General features: G+C 38.4%; 1 protein-coding gene across 1 annotated transcript in view; it reads right to left on the bottom strand.

Moving 5' to 3' along the window:
• Positions 1-23,088, bottom strand: part of ADCY5 (adenylate cyclase 5) — a 274,822-nt gene that overhangs the window by 84,271 nt on the left and 167,463 nt on the right. The window contains exon 2 of the mRNA XM_087711800.1: positions 503-652. Coding sequence (XP_087567926.1) covers positions 503-652 — 150 coding nt within the window. The remainder of the gene's footprint in view (positions 1-502; positions 653-23,088) is intronic.

The raw sequence follows: 23,088 nt of genomic DNA, 5'->3' as shown, positions 1-23,088 counted from the left end.
CTATGAAATTGTTCTGGCGTGGCATCTTATGCTCTATGATAGTTTGTTCCAGCTCACAAAAACTGATCGTTAAAGTTTCTAGAATTTTGCAAGGTGGCTTGAGAGCACAGATGCCACAACATTGAAGGCTGAGCAATGCTACAGTAGTAATGAAGCCGGTCGTTATGCTTTCCAGCACATTACTGTAACATGTTTTGGTTATTCACCCAATCGAAGTCTCATCATTTTTGTACATGTGTGCCAATACATGTACAAGAAGAGTGGGACTTCAATTGCTATGTCATGCCCATCACCACTGCAATTTGACACCTCTGCTACTTATGGATTCACCCAAAGTTGAATCCAAGTTTTACACTGGCCACAGATAATTGACTTTTCTAATCTGGTAGGGATATTAAAGCTTCAAGATCTATTGGGCTTTGCCCATGGAACCTGAAAAGTCAGAGACAGACTTTAGCAATTTTACATTTTCATTGTTAAATATATTCTTATCATCATTTACCTGTTGCTGATTTTCTCTCTGAGAATGTAGGCGAGCTTGAATGCATTCCCTTGTTTCCTGAAAGGCCTGTCTTTGGGACACCTCAGCTGGATAGTGTGTACACACCCCTACAATGTTTGTGCAGATGAAGATGAGGATGTTGGACACCAGCTGTGAAGGTCATATGGGTAGGAGAGAAAGACAAAACAGGTTATGTTTCATAAACATACGTATAAGAATAGACATATAACATCTATATCTGAGAGCATAAAGGAAGATATACAGTATATACCATTTTAATAGCATCTATATAAGCTCTTCCTGAAAACCACTGACTTCCCCGAATCAAGTAACAATTAAAGCGAATGTATTGTCGTCCAAGTGCAAAGGTCTGTGAGTTCAATTCCTAATACGAACCCTGTAGAACACCATCTGGCTACTCATGTAAGAATTGTCAGTTTAATCTCTTCTTTTAATAATTGTTGATCTTATTGAACACTACTTAAAATTTATAAATAATTACCTACCTGCCAATCAACCAACCAACTTTTGGTGTTATATCTTTTTCTGAATCCTTATGAACCAAATGATTTTTTTTCAAATCAGCAATATAGTAATTATAAGTGTCCCAGAATGTAAATGAAACAATGGTTAAATATTTTTATCTATTTTTCCTGGATGAAATCTTAATTCCTCATCTACAGGGAATTTTGCAAATCCTTTATTATGATACATTATTGCTTAATCAGACATTAGGGTCTTTCAAGTGAATTGTTCCAGTAAAATATAGGGCTACATGGATGCCCTCTTAGGATATACTTTCAAAATCACTTTACAGAGTCTTATGCCCTAGAGATAATGCCTTTGTTGAAACACTATTTTAAATCAATGTTTCTTTGTTGATCCTTAGAAATATATTGAATACAGTATTGTAAATGTACAGTGTATGCTTATAATGCGTTTCTAAATACCATTGCTACACTGGTGTTTTCTGGAAATATTTCAATCTTGGCCCGTCTATCAAACATACATTTGACCCAGAGGTGGGTTCCTACCGGTTCAGATGAGTAAGTAGTAACTCGGTCTGCCACACCCCTGAACCGGTTCTGTCGGTGGCACCATCTTTTGTTTTTGATAAATGACTCCAATTACCATCACTTATAAACATCTATATATACATGGCACCAAAGTTATAAATGGATAGCATCTTTCTTCTTGCATATGCCTTACATTTCATGATAAAGTTCAACTTTTAAGAAGAGCTTCTAAATGTAATTTCAAATAAATAAACACAAGTTGTGTTACTGTGAGCCAGCTACTCAACACATTAAAGCTGGGCACAAATTGACCTTTGTGTATGTAAAATCAGTTACTATGGTTTTAAATCATAATTTATGATTCTGTATGCAATGTGAACCTGAACAAATATGAATTGTTTTAGTAAACTATAACTAAAGTATGGCTTCAGGTAGCCAGTTAACTCAGCCTACTGAAATATTAAAGCAACATAAATAGATGTTAGCAAAGCTATAAGTAAATTAATAAACTGTATATTTGATATTCTGTCTGCTTAAATATTTTAATGTAATCTAATTAACTACCTGAAAATGTTAAAATGGGACCAATAAATTTAAAATATTTTTGCATATTTTTATATTACGTATTGCTACAATCAATTTTCTGAGGAAACATTATTTCAAGTTATGGCAATCATTTATCAGGTTGTAATAGTTACACATCAAGACCATATATTGTTTTTATCTTCTGCAAATGATAAAAAAGACAGAGATATTGTTGTTAATGCAATATAGTTTTTTTTAATGTTCAAAACTTAAATGTTCACATTTGAAACTTTCCTGGTGTAGTAGAATTGTTTGGATTAGTCTTTAAATTGTTTCTTTTAGATAATAACAGACTATGCTAATGTAAAACTGCATTTGATGTTGTATTTTTTAACAATTGTGTACACTGCCCATGAAAATATGCTATCAAGGCAGTTTAGAAATGTAATTAATAAACAACGTCTTACAAAATTAATAGCTGTTATTTATAGCTGCTCTAAATGCTTAGTTTTATTTAGGCCATGAACAAACCATTGTACTTGGAATCTGGCTGTAAATCCCTGCTCATTTATCTGGGTGTAATCCTGCTAACCTCAAAATTGCTTACTGTATGTATAAGTAACATTGTTCTGTAAGTAAATTTTCAGTTTAATCAAGGCTGACGCCTGCTGGGTTTACAATCATTTCAATGTTGTTCTCTTGGCAACAATACTAAAATTGTTTGCAACTGTTTCTTTTGGGATGCTTTGTTGATTTTCCAGTCTCTTCCAAGTACCAAGATTTTTGGTGGTCTCCCGCCAAATATTAATTAACACCAGGGCTAAATGTTGGCTGAGGGAAGTTTCAAGTACCTTTCTTAGATAGCAACTTTTGAGCCCATTTGTGTTCCACAAAAGCTTCTCTAGATCAGTAATTCCCAATGTCCCACAGGTTCCCAACGTCCCATGCCCCACAGAGGGGAAATCTGATTTTTAATGGGAGCAATTTGGAACCTTGTTTAATCCAAGTTAATGGTCTTTTAGGCTTCCTCCGTATGAGTAAAGTTCACTTTTTGAGTAAAGTAAGAATTATATGTCACCGGCGGGGGGGAGGAGGATCAGGATTTTAGAGATGCTTAGGTGGGGCATGGCCAAAAAAAGGTTGGGAACCACTGCTCTAGATCTTTGGGAGTCTTTCCAAATAGATGGGAGGGAGTGGGCTATTGAGAGAGGAAGAATATTTCTCAATATTGGATCTTATGGATCCCAACTATTAAATACACCCAACTATTATGAACACATTTGAACCCAAAATTTATGTTGTTAAGTGAGATATCTGTTAAGTGAGTTTTGCTCCATTTTGCAACCTTTCTAGCGACATTTGTTAAGTGAATCACTGCAGTTGTTCAGTTAATTACACTATTGTTATGTGAATTTGGTTTCCCCATTTGGTTTTCAGATCATCTCAAAAGCTGTTCACAAGACCCCAGGACATTACAACTGTCATAATTATGAATCAGTTGCCAAGCATCTGAATTTTGATAGCATGACCATGGGGATGCTGCAACAATGGTAAGTATGAAAATGGTTATAAGACACTTTTTTCAATGCTGTTGTAACTTTAAATGGTCACTAAACGAACTGTTGTAAGTCGAGGATTGCCTGTACTTATTAAATATATGGACATTCCAAGAAATTGTTAATAATGTTTTGCTTTAAAGATCTGCAGCAGGCAGTGGCATTTTATGGTCGTAGTTAAAGTTAAATGAGGTAGAATGCTTTTTGAACTCTGTTAATGAGGAATAAGCCTTTGAAGACCAGGAAGCAAAGTCTGAAATGTACAAGATGACAGAACGAATTACTGACTGCATTGCCTCCTTCTGAGATGATTAATAGCAAATGGTGCGCTACTGTCTTTCAGGATACATGATCAGGGCTTTTTTTTAAGCTGACAAAAAATGTTATAGTATGGTTCACCCTAAATCTAAATTAAACCACTTGCTCTTTTTTCACTTGTAGTTTTTCCGGATGATGGACTTATTCTCTGGAGTCCATGCATTGAAGGAATCAGGGAGTAATTCCATAATGTGCGAGAGTGCTGGCAAACCATCTCATCAACTCAGCAGTCAATTACAATGAATTCTTCCACGCTTTAGAGCATCACTGAAAAACCACCCATCCAGGCCTCCAGAGCTTTTTATGCACCAGTGAGAGCAGCAATTATACCAATTACCCTGTTGCAAATCTCCATAAAGCCAAGGTGATGAGCTATCCCAAAATAAATAGGAGTCCTGGTTGAAACTGTATTTCATGCATGGCTTACCTAATATGAGACAAGAATTAAACTTTTAAAATGAGATTTTGCACCCTATTCCTACCTTGAAAGCAAGCACAACTCATAACGAGAAGGGGGTGGAATTCAATTAAGACACTAAAAATGAGCTTCAAATTGATTTCTAAGTCATGGCTAACATTACTATGACTGAACATGTTCCAGACTACCTGACTATAATACAGAAACTGCTTATGTAGGAAAAAAATAGAATAAAAATTAATTTTAGAAACATCTAAAAATCACCAAGGGGCGGGTCATATTATTCATATCAAACTATAATATTCCACATAAATTGTTACAAAATGGAACCCTGGCATTTTTCTACCTGTAATTCTCCATCTTCCAGTTCTTCTGCTTATTTAGCTCTCAAAATGTCGCCATATCCCTGATATAATACAACTCTGTCTTTGTTGCTCAACCTTCATGATGGAACTACCTCCCAGAACAAATTGTAGAAAACATTTCTCCTTCTTTTTTCATATCTGTTACATTTCTACTACACCTCTAGAACAATCCTCCAAAATAACCAGCACATGACTATCAAACAAAGGTAGAAAATATCATGAGGGAGGTTCTAAAGAGTATTTGGAGATGATTTACAACAGTGTTTCCCAACCTTGGTGATCTTGAAGATGGGTGGACTTCAACTCCCAGAATTCCCCAGCCAGCGCTGGCTGGGGAATTCTGGGAATTGAAGTTCACCTGTCTTCAAGATCTTCAAGGTTGAAAAACACTGATCTACAATATTGTGAACCATAGATTATTTCTAACATATTTATCAGTAGGATGCAAAATAAGAGTCTTTTCTCATTTCCATGACTTTTAAAAAATGTATTAGTTGAACACATCATTATCATTGCAGCCCTTCTATCTCTCTCTCTAATTATGCTAATTAAATTACATCCAAACACACATGCCTAACTATAGTAATTCATTAAAAGTGAAAATGAAAAATATAAGCCAATATAAGGCCATAAGCTTGTGTTTCTCTCACTTTTTCTTTCATCAAGTAGAAAACGAGATCTTGAAAAGGACATTTGTTTGACTTGTGGATCTGGAACCCAAAATTATTAATAAGTTTAAAATTTAGTCCCCTCATGATGGTGAAGAAAAAATGCTTGATCAAAACCTAGGTCTGAATACATAAAGCTGAAATCAATGGTGTCTACCGTGATGGCCACAAAAGTCAAGGGGGCAATTGCCACAATGGAAGCAAAGCTTCTTTTATGTGCCTGCATTGTTGGCAACAGCAAACGAGCAGGGCTTTGATTACACCAGTGACCTCTGTCTTGCAATATTTTCTCCAGAAGCCACTGACAGTAGTATCAATGGGGGAAAGGAATCAAACAGGCCTGATCTGTGAAAGCTCTGCTGCTTTTGTAAGTGTATCATAATGTCACGCATTTGTCCCCAAACTGGCAGAATTTTGTAGCGTGAAGGTGTGATAATTTTCAGAAAAGCAGTGGGACCCTGTGGATACCTTTGGTGATTACTACTGTATGACTAATCTTTTCTCAGCAAAACAACTCTATCCCTACTTTACCAATTATGTCTACAAGATATATCTACCACAGAAGACAATATTCTACAGAAAGGCTTTAACCTCAACACAGATGATCCCAATCAGCTAGAATTCTTTGCAGCCCTAGAAGAAGCAATTAAAATCACAGGACCTCCCACAGAGATCCAAGAAAGCATAAGACAATCATATCACAGACCAAAAGGAGACAAGAACAGAACCAATTCAGAGGGCAGAGCAGCCCTCAAAAATCTAAAGAAGGACCAAACTATCATCATTCCACCAGCAGACAAAGGTCAAACCACAATTATCATGGACATATTCACAATATATACAAAAAGCCAAAAATTACTGGAGGACAAGGAAACTTACATCCTAGGGAATACTAATCCAATACAGAAACTAGACAACCTGATCAAGAGAATTCTCAGTGACCTTACCAAGAAACTGATTTTCCACTAGTCATTCCCCACCAATCCCTCACTCATTCCTCATCAGTCACTTAACTCAAGAAACTTCTTGGATGAGAGTTGAAATGTTTTCAAAGAAAAAAAAAGTTCAGTTGCCTTTTGGAAAAAAAACACTTTGGGATAAAATTAATGTTAACTAGTTAGGTTATGTAATGTCTGCAAGAAAACCACCAAGCTTAGAGAGCACCAACAGTTCATTCCTGAGTTACAAATATTCTCTTCTATTGGTATAAAACAAATTCCATTGTAATTGTGATATCACAGAATTTGGATATTTACAGATTAACTTATCCTATTTGTGAAATTTCATTACAATATAATATTTGCAGTATAACTGAGTCCCTGTACACATATTTAGTAGAGAGAACTTTGGCTTTATTAATCAAGAATATTGGTTACAAATTGCCTTTGCTAATTTACAGTTTTGCAATTAACTTCAAAAATTAGGCATAAATCTGCCATTATTGTGTTTGGTGAGATAAACCTTGTTTAGGTGTCTTGGGCAAGAATGTTCCTGTCCTTCCTAGGTTGCATATGGTTAGGAAGTTCCTATTTATACTATGGACAATTAATAAAAGTGTCAATCTTCTCAGGAAAACTGGGGAAGAGGAACACACTCTCATTATTCCTGGTATTGTATTTTTAATTTATTATCAATTTGATTTACATTTCTCTATTATTATTTTTGTTTAGGTTTGCACAGAGTTGCTTGTGTATATTTTAGAAATAATTGTAGAATTTCAAATAGAAAGTGTTTGATATAAGCTACAATTTTTCAAGTATTCTAATCTTGTTTAATTGCTGAAAGCAGTATATTGTCAGCATTAAAACATGCTGTATTAAAAAAAAAAGAGGGGCTTACTTATGGCATATTAATGTACCTTCTTCCAGACACTTAGTTGAAAAAAGTATATCAAAATAAAATTACACTGTCCTGATAGTTGAGGCTTATTCTGCCATAGTGACAAGCCTAAAGACTTATTTGTCTTTTCAGTTTTAATGCAGGTTAAATTTCCTCCCATGCAATAACAACATTTCTGTTCTATCAATACAGGTAGTTTTCAACTTACAACAGCTCGTTTAGTGACTGAAGTTACAATGGCACTGAGAAAAAGTGACATGTCCATTTTTCACACTTATGACTATTGCAGCATTCCCATGGTCACATGATCAAAATTCAGACATCTGGCAACTGACTCATATTTGTGACAGTTAGTGTCCCGGAGTCATGTGATCAACTTTTGTGACCTTCTGACAAGCAAAGTCAATGGGGAAGGCAGATTCATTCAACAACTGTGTGACTGACTTAACTGCAGTGATTCACTTAACAACTGTGGCAAGAAAGGTTGTACAATGAGGCAAAACTTACTTAACAAATGTTTTGCTTAGCAACTGAAATTTTGAGCTCAATCATAGTCGTAAGTCGAGGACTGCTTGTATCATAATCCATTTCTAGGTCAGGAGTTAAATTACCCCAAAAGTTAACCAAGAGCTATAATTACAGTTTAGCTTTAAACCTTTCACAGCTAGTGGAACCTTGATAATTTTCTTGGGTTGTGTGTTGTGAACGAAGGTAGGTCAAGAGCTGGGTAGACCAGGGCAGCGGGGCCATGCGACTGAGGGCCTCCTTGGCGGAGCGAACAGCGTGCTCCACCAAGCCGTTCCCCGCAGGGTGGAAAGGGGCCACAGGAGCATGGCGAATCCCCAAGCTGGACAGATAGAGTTGAAATTCGGAGGAGGTAAACTGGGGTCCGTTATCTGAAACTAACACATCAGGTAGGCCATGGGTAGTAAACAGGGAATCCAAAACACGGATGGTGGCCCAGAGGTAGTGCTCTTCATGGGAAAGAGCTCAACCCACTTGGACCAGGCATCCACAAAGATGAAGAGTGTGAGACGCAAGGAAGTCGACATGAAGTCAGCTCCACGGGGCTTGGGGAAGATCCCAGTCCTTGTGCGGCATGGCAGGAGGCGCTGGTCGCACCTGCTGGCAAGCTGAGCAAGCTTGCACCCAGGATGTGATGTCTACATCCAGGGAGGGCCATCAGACATAGCCCCGCTCCAGGCATTACATGCGGACTAAGCCGGGGTGCCCTTCATGGAGGCGGGTGAGGACAGCTTGGCGGAGGGTGGCAGGGATGACCATACAGGTGCCCCATAGCAGGCAGCCCTGGAGAACAGAGAGTTCAGTCCGGCAGTGGAACTAGGGAAGAAGGGAAGCCTCCGCAGAGCTTGCAGGCCAGCCCCGGCAGACAGCGTCCATGACGGTTGGGAGGATCGGGTCGGAGAGGGAGGCCTGCATGATGTCAGAGGCTGATATAGGCAGATGAAGGTCCTCAATGAGGCAGATAGACTCAGTAGGAGCAGGGTCAGTGAGTAGGGTGGGCAAGGGGCAGTGGCTCAAAGCGTCCGCATGACCCATATGGCGGCCGGGCTTGTGGACAAGGGTGTAGGAATAGGCCACCAAGAATTCAGCCCACCTAGACATGCGGGGGGGAAATGATAGGAGGGGTAGGCCGGTCGCCGGCAAGGATCCCTAAAAGGGGCTTGTGGTCAGTGAATATCGTAAAGGGATGACCATAGAGGTAGTGGTGAAACCTCTTTACTCCCGCAATGGCGGCTAGCGCCTCCTTATCCAACTGGCTGTAATTGTGCTCAGGCTTGGATAAGGTGTGGGAGTAAAAGGCAAGGGGAGCCTCCGACCCGTCAGGGTAGGCGTGGCTCAACACAGCCCCGACACCAAAGGGGGAGGCGTCACAGGCAAGAATCAGGGGTAGGCGTTCATCATATTGGGCCAAGACGGAGTGGTGATTAAGGAGCATTTGACAGCCGCAAGCGCATGCGCCTCGCGGCTTGTCCAAATCCAGGGAGCAGAGCTGTCCAGCAGCCAGTGGAGAAGCTCCGCGAGGGAGGCCTTATGGGGGATGAAGGCAGAATAAAAATTGAGAAGGCCTAAGAAGGCCTGCAACTCAACCTTGTTAGTAGGGGTCGGGGCAGCTAGAATAGCGTCGACCTTGGATGGGGACGGATGAATACCGGCCTGGTCAATCCAATAGACAACGAAGAGAACGGCAGGAACCCCTAGTTGGCATTTGGAGGCTTTTAAACGGAGGCCAGCAGCGCGGAAACGCTGCAAGACTGACCACAGTATTTTGACGAGTCCTGGTCTGTCAGAAGCGGTGATCAGGACATCGTCAAAATACAAGGTGACCCCAGGGATGCCATGGAGCAATTACTCCATGAGTCCCTGGAAAATACCTGGGGCCACGCTAATGCCAAACTGCAGGCGGCGGCATTTAAAAGCCCCGTGGTGCGTGACAATTGTCTGCGCAGCCGCGGAGGCGTCAACAGGCAGCTGTGCCTGTGCTAAATCTAACTTGGCAAAAATTTTGCCTTTGCCCAGGGCGTATAAAACATGTTGTACGACGGGCACAGACTGAGGAGACTGGTTAAATATAACAGGAACCTTTATTAACGACTAGAACAGGCAAGACAACAAAACTCCCATCTGACAGCTATTTATACTTGGAGCTGTCAGACGGGGAACCAATGAGAAACCCAGATTTCTCCCGCCAGCTGGCAGGCGCGTCCTGGCCAATCAGAGGTGCCTTGCATAACGCCATCTGCTGGCCAGTACACAACAACTTCCTTGTTTTCTTATGATTATTTTGATTTCACCCTGAATAAATGCTGCACAAAGGGAAACGAGAGATAGCACACCGGAGCTTTGTAACTGTCATGAAGGATTGCAAGGAAAACAGATAATCTGGAGGTTGCAGGGAAGGGGCACAGCATTACCGGAGCCCCTGTCTGCATTGGCTTGACCCAGGTTAAATAGCACTCTCAGCAATGGAAGTCGAATGGCTACCTTTGGGCCAGAAATTCTGCTCATCTCAGCTAACTTCATAGGGTTATTGTCTGAGGAACTACAGTACTACATTTGTCTTGAAGAAAAGGTGGGAGATAAATTGAACAAAGAAACAAGCCAACAAATATATTCCTTAAACCAAGAAGACAGCTAGACAGAAATGCTTTAATAACTGGACCCTGAAATTTATTCTTTATTTTTTAGAAATAAACTTCTGCCAACGTCCATACCAAAAACCAAACAAGGCCATTGAAAATTCTTATTTGATGAATAGATTCACAAACACACACTGACACACACACAGACCCACACAGAGAGAAACACACTCGTTCATGCACACACACATAACGGCATCTTTCGGAGATACGTAAGTTAACTTGAGAGTGATTGAGCAGCCTGACATCTTATACTAAGTAGATTTACACAATCTGTTAAACTTGGTGAACAGAAGGTTGTCTGGTGTATGGACTGTATATTGTTTGAAAATAAGCAATTGTTTCTGTGTGTTTGAATGAACCAGGTCGTTACATTAAATCAATATGTACTTTATTGGTTTTGGCATTTCATGTCAACAGAACAATTGTGGTTTGTTAATTCAAGGTTAGGGTTTAGTTCTCCTCAGACCTCATCACAGGAACACACTGGTTCTTTGACTGATCTTTGTAGAGAACTGATTGTATTGTTTTAGCAGTGGATGAATCACTGAAGAAACATTTATATCTTGTTTAGTTTAGTGAGCATTTTTTCCACTTCAAAACTAGAACTATCTTTAGTGTTGTCTGTCACTTAAAATCCTGAAGGGGCTGGGTGGTAGCTTTGTACTGTAATTATTCAAATGGAAGCCTGGTTCAGCCACCACAAACAGAGTGACAGACCAGCTTGTGCCAATATGCTGCTCCCCTCTGTTGCATTTGTATTTGATTATTCAGACACCAGATGCTATTCAACAGGCAATTATGGGCAGAAATCATGGTAAGAGAGATGCTGTTATGATAACCTCTGATATTTCCTTGTCATGACATACCTAATAATGAAGGTCATCAATTGGATAAAACTGATTAAAGCAAGTATTACTTTTTATAGTAATACTTTTTATAGTAGTAAACTATTTTCTGTATCTGAACTACAGGCAACTGTTTACTTCACTATGGACTCTACTTCATTTGTTTCTACTTAAGGGAAACAAGCATGTTGAGAGAGGGAAGAATGGGGGGGAGGGGGATTTTCATCCAACACATGGCGGGTCCTCTTAATACTAATTCTGAGAACGGACTGAAATAAGTAGCCACTGTGAAGCTGTCCAAAACCTAGGGAAGAGAATGACTGTCTGCAATATGTAACAATAAAGCAATATCCCCAAATCACAATCAATACCATAATGAGTTATAATAGTTGGAATATACAGTATATATCATTATTAATACAGGATACTTATTTTCTCTGCATGAAAACTTCTTCCACAGTATAAAATTGCACTTAAAATATGTCTTATCATGCCTCAGGTGTTTAATAGCCAGTTTTCTTCAGGCTGTTCTGCTCTAGCTTTCCCAGTATGTTAATACACCCATATTTCCCAGAGATGGCAAAATCCAAGATGGCTAGAATTTTTTTTTTTTTTGCATTATACTTCCATGTATATCTTAAGGGAATCCAATTGAGTTTGGTTGTGCTCATCTTGTACAGCACAAGTTTCACAACCTATTATCTAGGAGTGGGAAATTTACTTCTTATCAGTAACAGGATTACTTGTGGCATAGTGAATGGAAATCTATGGCCCCATGAATGAGAGCTTTTTGTCTCATGATTCTCAGCCCTCTGGAAAGACTGCTCTCAATAAGGTGCTTTCAAACCAGCTCCTCACTGGGCAATCTAAGATGCTTATACTTGGCTGCTCTGACTTTCAAGTCCTGTAAAACTCCAGGATTTACAGCCTACGAGATAATACTATAATATTTTAAAAATGCTCTATGTGAAAGTTACCACACACAGTACAAAGCCCTTACTAAGGAATCCCAAATGAACAGTGGAGAGGTCACTACTGCTCTTTGGAGATAATCATATAGCAGCAACAGTTCTAGTATAGACACTTAACCGAGACCGATAGGAAAACTGATTAAAATTAATCTACAAAGCCTATTTAAATTCAGGCACGCTTACAATCTGTAAGTTCTCAGCCGTGTTAGTTGATATTGCTAAAGTCATCGGCTGCTTATGATACAACCCAGCTAATTAGAAATACACATCAAAGCACTTTCCTTCCAGAGCCGGATGTGCAGAGACTGTTCAAAATAATCATCTTAGATGATGTTGCTAACAAGGATTCATACAAATTGCTTTGCAAGAGTTAATGGTTTTACAAATTTCATGCCCTTGAGGATTTCCATTAGGGAGATGCTTGTTGCAATTATGAATTCCACAGGCTTTCTTTTCATACCACAAGGGCACAGAGGTCTAATGCCTTTTCTTGCTTCATATAGAAGCTCAGGATTTATCAGCTATAACCAGTATATCTGTAACTGAATGGAGAAAAGAGGACTGATAGGAATGACCTAATACCTTTTGCAGATAAAAATCTGTGCTCACTTCAAAATCCAATGAACCTATGCTAGCCATCCTATGAACTAAAACATGGCCAAAGACATAATTGCCTGATTTTTTAAAAGCAAATGATTGTGAGAAGAAAGCATGTCACAGCATGAAGGTCATTTATCAACAGAAGCCAACATTTCCAAAAAGAAAAAGAGAAATGTAGAAGTGGAATGAACTTGAAACAAAAAAGAGATACAGAAGTTGGTTTTTGCCATTTTCCCCTACCTCTTAAAAGCAGCAGCTCCAGTTGAGGTCATATGACCAAAAGGGAGGGAGCTTAAAAATAGCACATTAATTAATATTCTGAACCACTACCAATGACCTCTCCCATAGGAATGCATGAGTGTTCTCTCTCTCTCTCTCTCTCTCTCTCTCTCCCTCCCTCCCTCCCTCCCTCCCTCCCTCTCTCTCTCTGCAGCCCCTGACCGGATCTTTTCAAACTCCACTTTTGTTTTCCAGTTTCCCCTTCACACACCAAATGTGGTAACATTCCATTCTGTTTTGGGAAAGTCATCCTGTTGATGGAGAGTTGACAAGATTCTCAAGACCCTTTGCGTAACTCTATTCCAATATTCCATAGAGCTGGAAATGTTTTAAAAGGAGGATGGTCACTGTTCAAAAATAATTTCTGCCTTCAGCCGGCCTTAGAACAAGGGCCACAAGCAACTCTCAGCCAAATTTAAAAAACTCTCTGCCGTGTCATCAGTATGCACCAATGGAAAAGAATAATGCATCTTTTCTAAGACCAGACAACATGGGAGCAGTGAGGTGCTGGGAAAGATGTCCTCTGGCTAAGGATCACTGTCCTTAGATGTGTCCATTAGCCACAATGATGCCAAAAGGTTGAAGTGTGACTTGTGGCATCACTAAACTAGTTTTGTCTTTTTGTATCTGTGATCTGATACTTTTTATCAATCTCCCCCTTGCCTCTCTCCTTGGATGCGCAGGAGTGTGGTACAACCTGATTTCCCCCACAGCCCAGTATCAGCTTAGTTACTTGTTCCCTTCTTTCAAAATCTATCAGACAAAACCCCACAAAAACCCACACAGGAAGCAGATAATTTTCTTTTTCTTTCTTTCAAAATAATAGTATGAAATTCAGCAGGTTCTGATAGGTTCTGGAGAACTGGTAGCAGAAATGTTGAATAGTTCAGAGAATTGGCAAATACCACCTTTGACTGGCCCCAGAGTGGGGTGGGAATGAAAATTTTGCAATATCTTTCCCCCAGGAGTGGGGAGGGAATGGGGATTTCGCAGTATCCTTTCCCTGCCACGTCCACCAAGCCACGCCCATAGAACTGGTAGTTTAAAAAAATGAATTTCACCACTGGTATAATTATATTATAGTATTGTATATTTTATTGTTGCTGTTAGGTAAGCTCCCCGTTGGGAGAGCGAGTGCATTCAGAGAAGCATTGTGAGAGTTGTGTTGGAGAACACACAAACCAGCATACAGAGACACTGCAGTTTAAATAGGCTTTTACTTTCGTGAAAATAGAGGTATCAGAGTCCATCAAACAGTCCAAGTCATACACGGATAAGACAGTCAGTCATCAATGTCTTTCAGTTAAGGGATAATCCAAATAACATAGTCCAGTATCATATAAACAGTCTGGTACTCAAAGTTTGCTAGCAGTTGCAAAATTTACAATAGCTCACGCCACTTTCTAACAGCCAGCTTCCAAAACACTCAGATCAAATCAGCCCACCATCTAACAAACAGAGAGCTAACAGTCATTCTGGCTCCCTCTTATGGCTGATTGAGGAAAACAACAACCAATCACATTTTACAGCATGATTTAAAGAAACAAGTATAGCATTGTTACATGATTTACTGTATATATTGCCAACCCAACCGTTAGATTATATTACTAATAGTTGCTACTATTATTTTATTATAATGAAATAATAAAATCAACATCTTATTTCTGGGCTATCTAACAAGTCTTAAAAAACTTTTTTTTTAAAAAGAAAGAAAATAACTGCCTTTCCTATTAAACTGTCCTCTTCCATCCTTAACAAATAGTAGAAACTCATAACTTTTCTTCTTCTTTTTATTGCAATACTTTTTATTCTGGGTTTATGACTGTAGAGTTTTGGTTTTGTACTCACCATTTTAATTTTGATTCTCTTTATATGAAATTGGCAAGCATGTCTATAATTTGTGTAAGGAAATATTTTAAAATATTTAAAGTAGTTTGGCTATTTCTTACTCCTAAAATTGAATAATTCTGGTTTTGGCTGGTTGGTTGATTGGATGGATGGATATGTATATGTGTGTGTGTGTGTGTGTGTGTGTGTGTGTATACACACACACACACATACATACATACACACACATACACACACACACACACACATACACAGAGTATATGGTGGTACTATAAGGCCCAGAGATGAACTACCACATTTACATATTGTTATCCCAGATTTAAAAAATGATTAGCCATTATGACTTTTTGCTAAGTTTCAGATTCCTAGAGATAGAAAAATAGTTGACAAGAATGAAACATTTTTCTTTTCTTTTTTTTTATTTTTTATTTTTTTTAAAAAAGATTTTATTGGTAAAAAGAAAATACAACATCCATAACTTGTAAAAAACAATACAACTACATTTCGAGATATTCCCATACTATCAAATCATTATAAACATCAAAGGTTAGGTATCTTATTCCTTCCCTCCCTCTTCTCTTCCCCCCTTTCTTCTTTTCCATACCCTTTTCTTCCCTCCCCCCTTACTTCCTTTTCCCCTGCCTTCCCTCCTTTCTTTTCTCCTTTCCTCCTTTCCTTCCCCCTCCTTTCCCTCCCTCGATCCCCCCCTCCTTCACACATACCTTCCCTCCTTCCCTTCCTCTTTCCCTCCTCCTTTCTTTTCTCTTAACCTCCCTCCTTTCCTCCCTCCTTCCTTCCTTCCTTTCAACACTCCTTCTCTCTTTCTTTCCCTCCCTCTTTCCCTCTTTACTACCCTCTCTTCTTCCCTCCCTCCTTCCTCCCCCAGTTTCTTCTCTTTCTTCTCTCCTTCTTTCTTCCCACCTTCTTTCCCTTCTCTTCTTTCTCTTCCTCCTCTTTATCCTTCCCCCTTCTTCTGCCTTTCCTATTCCTCTCCTTTCTCCTCTCCATCCTGACTTCCCTACTGTCCTCCTTCCCTCCCTTCTAACCTTTGTTACATTTGCATATTTTCCTCTGCTGAGGACAACCTGGTTCTCTTTTCCTTTCCTTGCTTGAAGAGGCAAGGATTATAAGTCCTCTCGCCTCATCTAAAATGAAGTTTAATCGCTAATTTCATGCAGGTAATTATAGCGGATTTCCTATCAGCTTTTTTAAGTTTTCCCAACATTGTAGTGTAACAAAATTGCTCGACGGTGGGTTCTCGCCCCTGATACATTTCTCCTTTCGCTTATCTCTCAGTTGTTGTATATTGTTCATTTGAGTTATTGGTTTAATCGTATTAGGTTAGTCAGCTATCTCTTTTTATGTCTAAGACTTCACTGACTCATCAAGCCATTTGTACAGCTTCTCCCAGACTATATAAAAGTCTGTATCTTCTTTGTCATTAATTCGCATCATCAATCTGTTCATTTCTGCTACTTCTAAAATTTTATTCATCACCATAGTGTTGGTGGGGGCATTTTCACTCTTCCAGCACTGTGCGTAAACAATCCTTGATGCTGTCAGAATATGGACTAGGAGGTATTGGTCAGATTTGCAAATTTTTTGATCTATTATCCCTAATAAGAAAGTTTCCGGCTTAAGGCATAGTTTAATTGACAAGATTCAATTCAGCCATCCTAGTATTTGCTTCCAATATGCTTTGGCTACCGGACACGTCCACCACATATGGTAGTACGTGCCCAGCACTGTTTTACATTTCCAGCATATGGCCGAAACTTTTGAAGACATTTTCGCCAGTCTTGTCGGTGGAAGATGCCAGCGGTAGAACATTTTATATATATATTCTTTATAGGCCGTCGACTTTGTCAATTTTAGGTTCCATTCCCAGACTCTTTCCCAGTCGTCTAGGTCTATTGTGTGGCCGATGTTTTGGGCCCAGGTTACCATGCCTTCTTTTACTCTTTCTGCTTCCGTTTTTCGAATCAGTAAGCAGTTGTATATTTTTGAAATTAATTTCTCATCTGGTCCAATTAAAATTTTATCTAATTCCTGGTTCTTGTTCTGGAAGCCGGGTTGTGCTAGATCGAATTTGTGTTTGTTTTGAATTTGAAGATATGGCCACCAATCGATGTTTATTCCCTTATCAGCCAAATTTTCCCTGGGGTTTAGTTTGTTTTGGTCGTCTAGCAACTGTTGGTAGGTAACAATTTTATCCAAGTTTATCAAATTCGGGTATATCAGGGCTTCCATCGGAGATATCCATTTAGGTAGTTGCGTGTAGTATCTCCTTCTAATTTCGAGCCAGTCCTTAATCAATACCCCCCTTAAATGGTGACTACTATTAGAAACAATACAAGAATAATAATTGATACCCTGGAATTCTATCAAACAAGATCCGAGAAACAACTCGCATTAATCTTTGTCGACGCTCAGAAAGCCTTTGATAACCTAGATTGGAACTTTCTAATCACTCAACTAAAAATGATGAAATTTGGTGACAAATTTATTAAGATTATAGAATCTATATATTCACGGCAATCTGCAAATATTATAGTCAACGGGGAACTAACGGAGAGGATACAAATTGGAAAGGGTGTTAGACAAGGGTGCCCGCTCTCCCCACTACTATTTATTATGTCACTAGAGGTCCTTTTAAATCGGATAAGATCAAACCAGGAAATTAGGGGCTTGACCATAAAAAAAGAACAATATAAAGTACAGGCCTTCGCGGATGACATGGTCTTTATCGTGGAAGACCCCTTACTTTCAGGACCGAATTTGATGAAGGACATTGAGAACTTTGGGTGTGTGGCAGGTTTAAAAATAAACAAGGAAAAAACAAAAATGATTATAAAAAATTTCCCCAAAAACCAGATTGGAGAACTAGAGAAAACAATGGAATTAAAGGTAACTAAAAAAATTAAGTATTTAGGGATCTGGCTGTCTGCGAAATGCTCTTCCATAAAAGAAAACAACTATGATAAGTTGTTACAGAATACTCAAAAGGACTTAAAAACCTGGTCAAAACTACAACTATCACTGATGGGAAGAGTCGCAGTAATTAAAATGAATGTTTTGCCAAAAATCCTCTACCTATTTCAAACGGCACCGGTTAAGCTAGGGGAAAAATTTTATAATGATTTGGACAAAATGATTCGAAACTTTATATGGAATGGTAAAAAGCCCAGAATAAAATATATGCACCTGCAGGATAAAAGAACTCAAGGGGGAATGGGATTACCGGAATGGAAAACATATCATCAAGCAGCAACAACTATGTGGATAAAAGAATGGGTAATGTTAGCTAATAAAAGAATCTTAACAATAGAGGGCCACGACCTGCAATACGGGTGGCACAACTACTTATGGTGCGAGGGAAATAAAATCCACAATTATTTTAGTTGAAACATTTTTCATTATCAATACTATTCTCATTTCTTTTTAAATCCTTTTGTAAATTTGCTAATAGCAGGATTTCTAATTATGCCAAAAATCTTTCAATCTGAAACTTTTCCTTGGTTGTCAAGAGCCCCAATTAAAAGCTCAAATATACAACTACCTGCAATTAATGTAAAATGCAGCCTCAAGCTCTCTTTTGTCTTAAAACCATTTTCCAAAATGTCCATTTATACACTCAATCTACGCTAAGTCTCCACTCATTGTGTGAGATAATCTCAATGGTCTTGCCTATTTAGTAATATATGAGGGTCACTTCAAGAAAGCCTTTTCATTTTGGAGGGAGGAGCCACGTCGCGACGACACATCGCCAGTCCGGGTCTGTCGATGAAACGTTTGTCTTTGGATGGTCCGATAGGACCTAAACCGTCCCGAAGAGGTGGTGACAGGAAAGCCAAACCCTTGCTGGTCACAGGGACATCACAAAGTCCCTGTTTGACCCAAGGTAGCGCTTCCAACTGAGGACAAACAGGCTGGCATAGTAGGAGACGGCTCCTGAAGGAAGAGACAAAGCGAAAGTGTTCCATCTGGTGAGTTTTTTTTCTTTTTTTACTTTCAGAAGATCCGTGCTAAGAAACTTTTTTTAAAAAAATAATAATAACATCCAGTCCCCAAAGTAGCGGCGATCTTGCCACTTATTGGACTGCTATTAGAAGATTCCCTGCTCTAGTTAGTAACGATGTTTTGTGGATTGAATTAATTGCAACATTTCCTGTCTCCCTGCTTGTATGCTATGGACTGATCTCTTTTTTCTATTTTTTTCCTTTTTACTACCTTTTTTTCTTGGCTAAATTAAACTTATTTTCTTACTTTAACAAATTTTTTTCCTTCTATTGGTTAAAACTATATGAAAGATATCTAAGGGAAAGCAAAAAAACACAACAACAATTGTCTAATTATTGAATCTGCCACCTGGAAGCCAAAGTCTGAACTTTGTTTCTGTTTTGGTTACAATGTATCTTTTCTTCTGCTTCACTTGGTTTCACTGACCTTGCAACAGAAGGGTTTGGAAAAACTTGATAAGACTTAAAGCACGAAACTTGTTTTTGTTAGTGCTTCTGGCAAATATTTTGCCAAGAGAAGGAAAAAGACAAGCAAGAATAAAAACCCTCCTATTTTAAAAAACCTTGAAAGAACTGGTGTTTAAGATTCAAAATAAATACAGACCTATTTCCTAAAATTTTGACAGACTAGAGTGGCAGATTCCTATTCCTATTTCTTTTCCTTCATATTTCTTTGCATTTTGAAAAATGGATCAATATTCAGAAGCAGAAAATTTAATAATCCAAAAAATCCTGGCTGGACTTCAAAATATTGCAGAAGGACTTAAGAGATTTGACAAAAAATGGGACAGTTTATGGGGTGCTACAGTTAAAGAGGAGGGGGTTGGAGCCCCAGAGATTAAAGAAGAGAATGGAAATATAGAAAATAAAGACAAAATGTCAGATGAATCTATCAATGGACTAAATACAAGCGAAAGTGAAAAGAAGGGAAGCTGGAAAAGTGTTTTTGACAACTTGGAGCCTTTCTTTCAACTTCAAGATGCAGGGGGGGAAAAGAGTGAAAAAAATGGAACTAAGAAGACAAATATATCCAGAAACAAGTTTGATAACCAAAGTTAAGCCTACGTTAATAACAATTAAAGAGCGATGAAATTACATGAGAGATCCTTCAAGCTACAGAGTGTAGCGAGAAATGATAAATTCTGAAAAGATTCTAATAAGAGAGATGACGCAGCTGCTGGCGAGAGAGAAAGATTTATTTTGCTACTGGAAGGACACTGGTTGATAATGTCAATTGATGATAAAAATTAGTTAGTTTTTGATGGTTAATAAGTAGGGATTTTAGTATTTTGTAGACTCTCAAAGATTATTATTGATTATTAGTCGCTAATATGTAATATATCATGATATTAACAATGAAAGGATAACCTTAATTAGGATAAATAACCAGGCCACAAATTGCAACTGAGATCTGGTGGAATGATAAAACTTATAAATTTGTGTTTCAGACCTTGTTATGAAGCTATAAATAATTTGGATTAGAATAAGAGATGATGTGACGTAAATAGCAAACATTGTTTTTTTTTTCTTTCCTTCTCTGTCTTTCTCTAATTACAATAAGAAAAGGGAATGTTAATGCACAACTTGGAGATTTTCAATTAGAAATTTTAATTTGGAGTAGAAATGGCAAACAATTGGTTTTTATCCCCCGTCTTTCAACTATAAAAACAAAAGGGAAGGTTAACATATACTTTGGTGATTATTAATTAGAAATGTCAATATTTTTTCTTTTTTCTTTAGATTATCTTATATTTTAAATGGTCATTTTGTTAACACATATTAATAGATTGTTGTTTAGAGATTGATGTTTTTTGCGTGTGTGGAGAGAAGAGGAGAGAAAAATGTAAATAACCCCTAGTTAACTATAATAATAATAAAGATATGTTAGAGAGAGGAAATATAAGATGTCCTACTAATTGACTTTATTTTATTTTTTTTAGAATATGTTATAAGGATATAGAGATATGGCATATTGACTGGAACTGGGGGAAGGGGAAAAAATGCCAGCAGGTGGCTGTGTTTTTGAAATCTTAACTAAATGAAAATTGTGATATGGTGATAGTAAAATATATAAATTTTTAACATGTACAATTTAGACTGAATGGAATATATGTGATTGTGGACAGAACCCATGAAATGTACTTGTGACCAATGGATACGCTTTCTACAAGATGTAATGACAGATGATGTTTTTTTGTGTGTGTTTTTGTTTGTAATAAAACTAATAAAAAATATTTAAAAAAAGAGAGCCTTTTCATTTTCTTGCTGATGTCTTAATCAGTTTAATAGAAAAATGTACTCCCACTCCTATTTGCTTTTCAAGGGAAAAGTACACTGAAAGAGTCAAAGCAGATGGATGAGCCATCTTACTTCAAATGTTCTCAAAAAAGCCAGTATCTGAAGGCTGCTATCCATGAAATTAAGAAAGAAAATATATGCTAGTAACGAATAAGAGCTGAAGTAGAGTTGGGGCAGCTGAACTGATAGATAGGAAGAAACAAAACAGCATTATTATTCTACGAAGATGTACTTGCTATCAGAATGCTCAAGATAGCAGAGCAAATAGGGTTTTTTATATAAAGCAACAGCATTGCTTATGATTAATGTTGTCTCCTCTGAATGGCTGGGATTCTCCAGAATCTCCGACTGGGAGGTGTCAAGAGGTAAGCTCTCGAGCAGTACAAGTGTTCTACTAATGCAATGGTGGGCAACTATGGCCCTTTTATGACCTGTGGACTTCAACTCCCAGAATTCCTAAGCCAGCACTATTAACTCAAGAATTCTGGAAGTTGAAGTCTATAGGTTGTAAAGGGGCCATAGTTGCCCACACAGGCAATAATGTTATGATTTCACTAAGTGCTCCACCAATCTCCTCCTTTCATCATAGCAATATCTTACAAAATGAGTCAAGTAATTTAATTATTATTTGGTTAATCTTTGGTGAGATTCACAGCCTTTGGGGCTGGTTGGTAGCTCAACAGCTTGAGTCCTAACCAAGGACCTAGGAACTGTTAAGGTAACATCGGAGGATATAAGCTGTTCCAAGTAGGGTGGTATTTTGTAGAATCAGAATGTTCAAGTCTGATAAATTTAAAATTTCCAAATAGCGAGGTAGCCATTTAGGTATTGCTCCAAGGGCTCCAATTACAATTGGGACAACACACGATTTCTTTTTCCACAGTTGCTCAACTTCAATTTGCAAGTCCTGGTTCTTTGTGATTTTTTCTTGCTGTTTATCTTCAATTCGTGCATCTCCAGGTATTGCAATGTCAATGAACCATACTTTTTTTCTTTTCAACTATTGTTATGTCAGGTGTGTTGTAGGCCAATTCTGAAGTCCCACAAGATCTTGACTTTCTCATTCTCTAAAACCTTCTGAACCTGATGTTCCCAGTAGTTTTTGCTGTACTCAAATCCAAACTTTTGGCACAATTTCCAGTGAATGATCTTAGCCACGCGGTCATGGCGTTGTAGGTAGTCAGTTTGTGAAATTTTGCTGCACCCACTGCTCAAGTGGTCGACTGTCTTGTCTTTCTCATTACAGAGGCGACATTTGATGTTGATGGTAACATGTTGAATTTTTGCCTTCATGCAGTTTGTGGCTAAGGCTTGTTCTTGAGCTGCCAAAATAAAGCCTTCTGTTTCTTTTTTCAGTGCTCCTAATCTTAATCAGTTCCAAGTTAGCTTTTGGTCAGCTTTGCCTTCAATACTTTTCAAGTATTGGCTATGCATACTTTGTTTTTCCAATTTTCAACTCCCTTCTCAATTACTTCTTTCTTATATTCAGTTTTTGACTTAGTTGTCTTTAAAAGGCCTCCTTTATTTACTTACTTGATCATTGGTTCTTCACTTTTCTGGATGTAATCATTCAAGCTGTGTTTTTCTTCTTCCACAGTCTGTTTTACTTGTAGGAGTCCTCGACCACCCTCTGCTCTTGGTAGATATAATGGGTCAACATCACTTTTAGGGTGCAAAGCAGTGGTGGGTTTCTGCCGGTTCACACCGGATCAGGAGAACTGGACCCGGAAATAACGTTCGGAACGCCTGCCCCGGCCCTGTAGCTCACACTCACCCCTGCTCACTGGAGAGATCCAGCAGCACAATCCACCAGATAGCAGAGACAAGCTCAGGAGTTTTCTCCTGGATTCCCCTCTG

The sequence above is a fragment of the Thamnophis sirtalis genome, unplaced genomic scaffold (genome assembly GCF_051295495.1).
Source record: "Thamnophis sirtalis isolate CommonGarterSnake01/CBP01778 unplaced genomic scaffold, rThaSir2_p1.2 scaffold_1, whole genome shotgun sequence".
NCBI classification, from domain to species: domain Eukaryota; kingdom Metazoa; phylum Chordata; class Lepidosauria; order Squamata; family Natricidae; genus Thamnophis; species Thamnophis sirtalis.
Note: the sequence above shows the minus strand (reverse complement) of the source record. Positions and strands in the feature narration are given on the sequence as shown.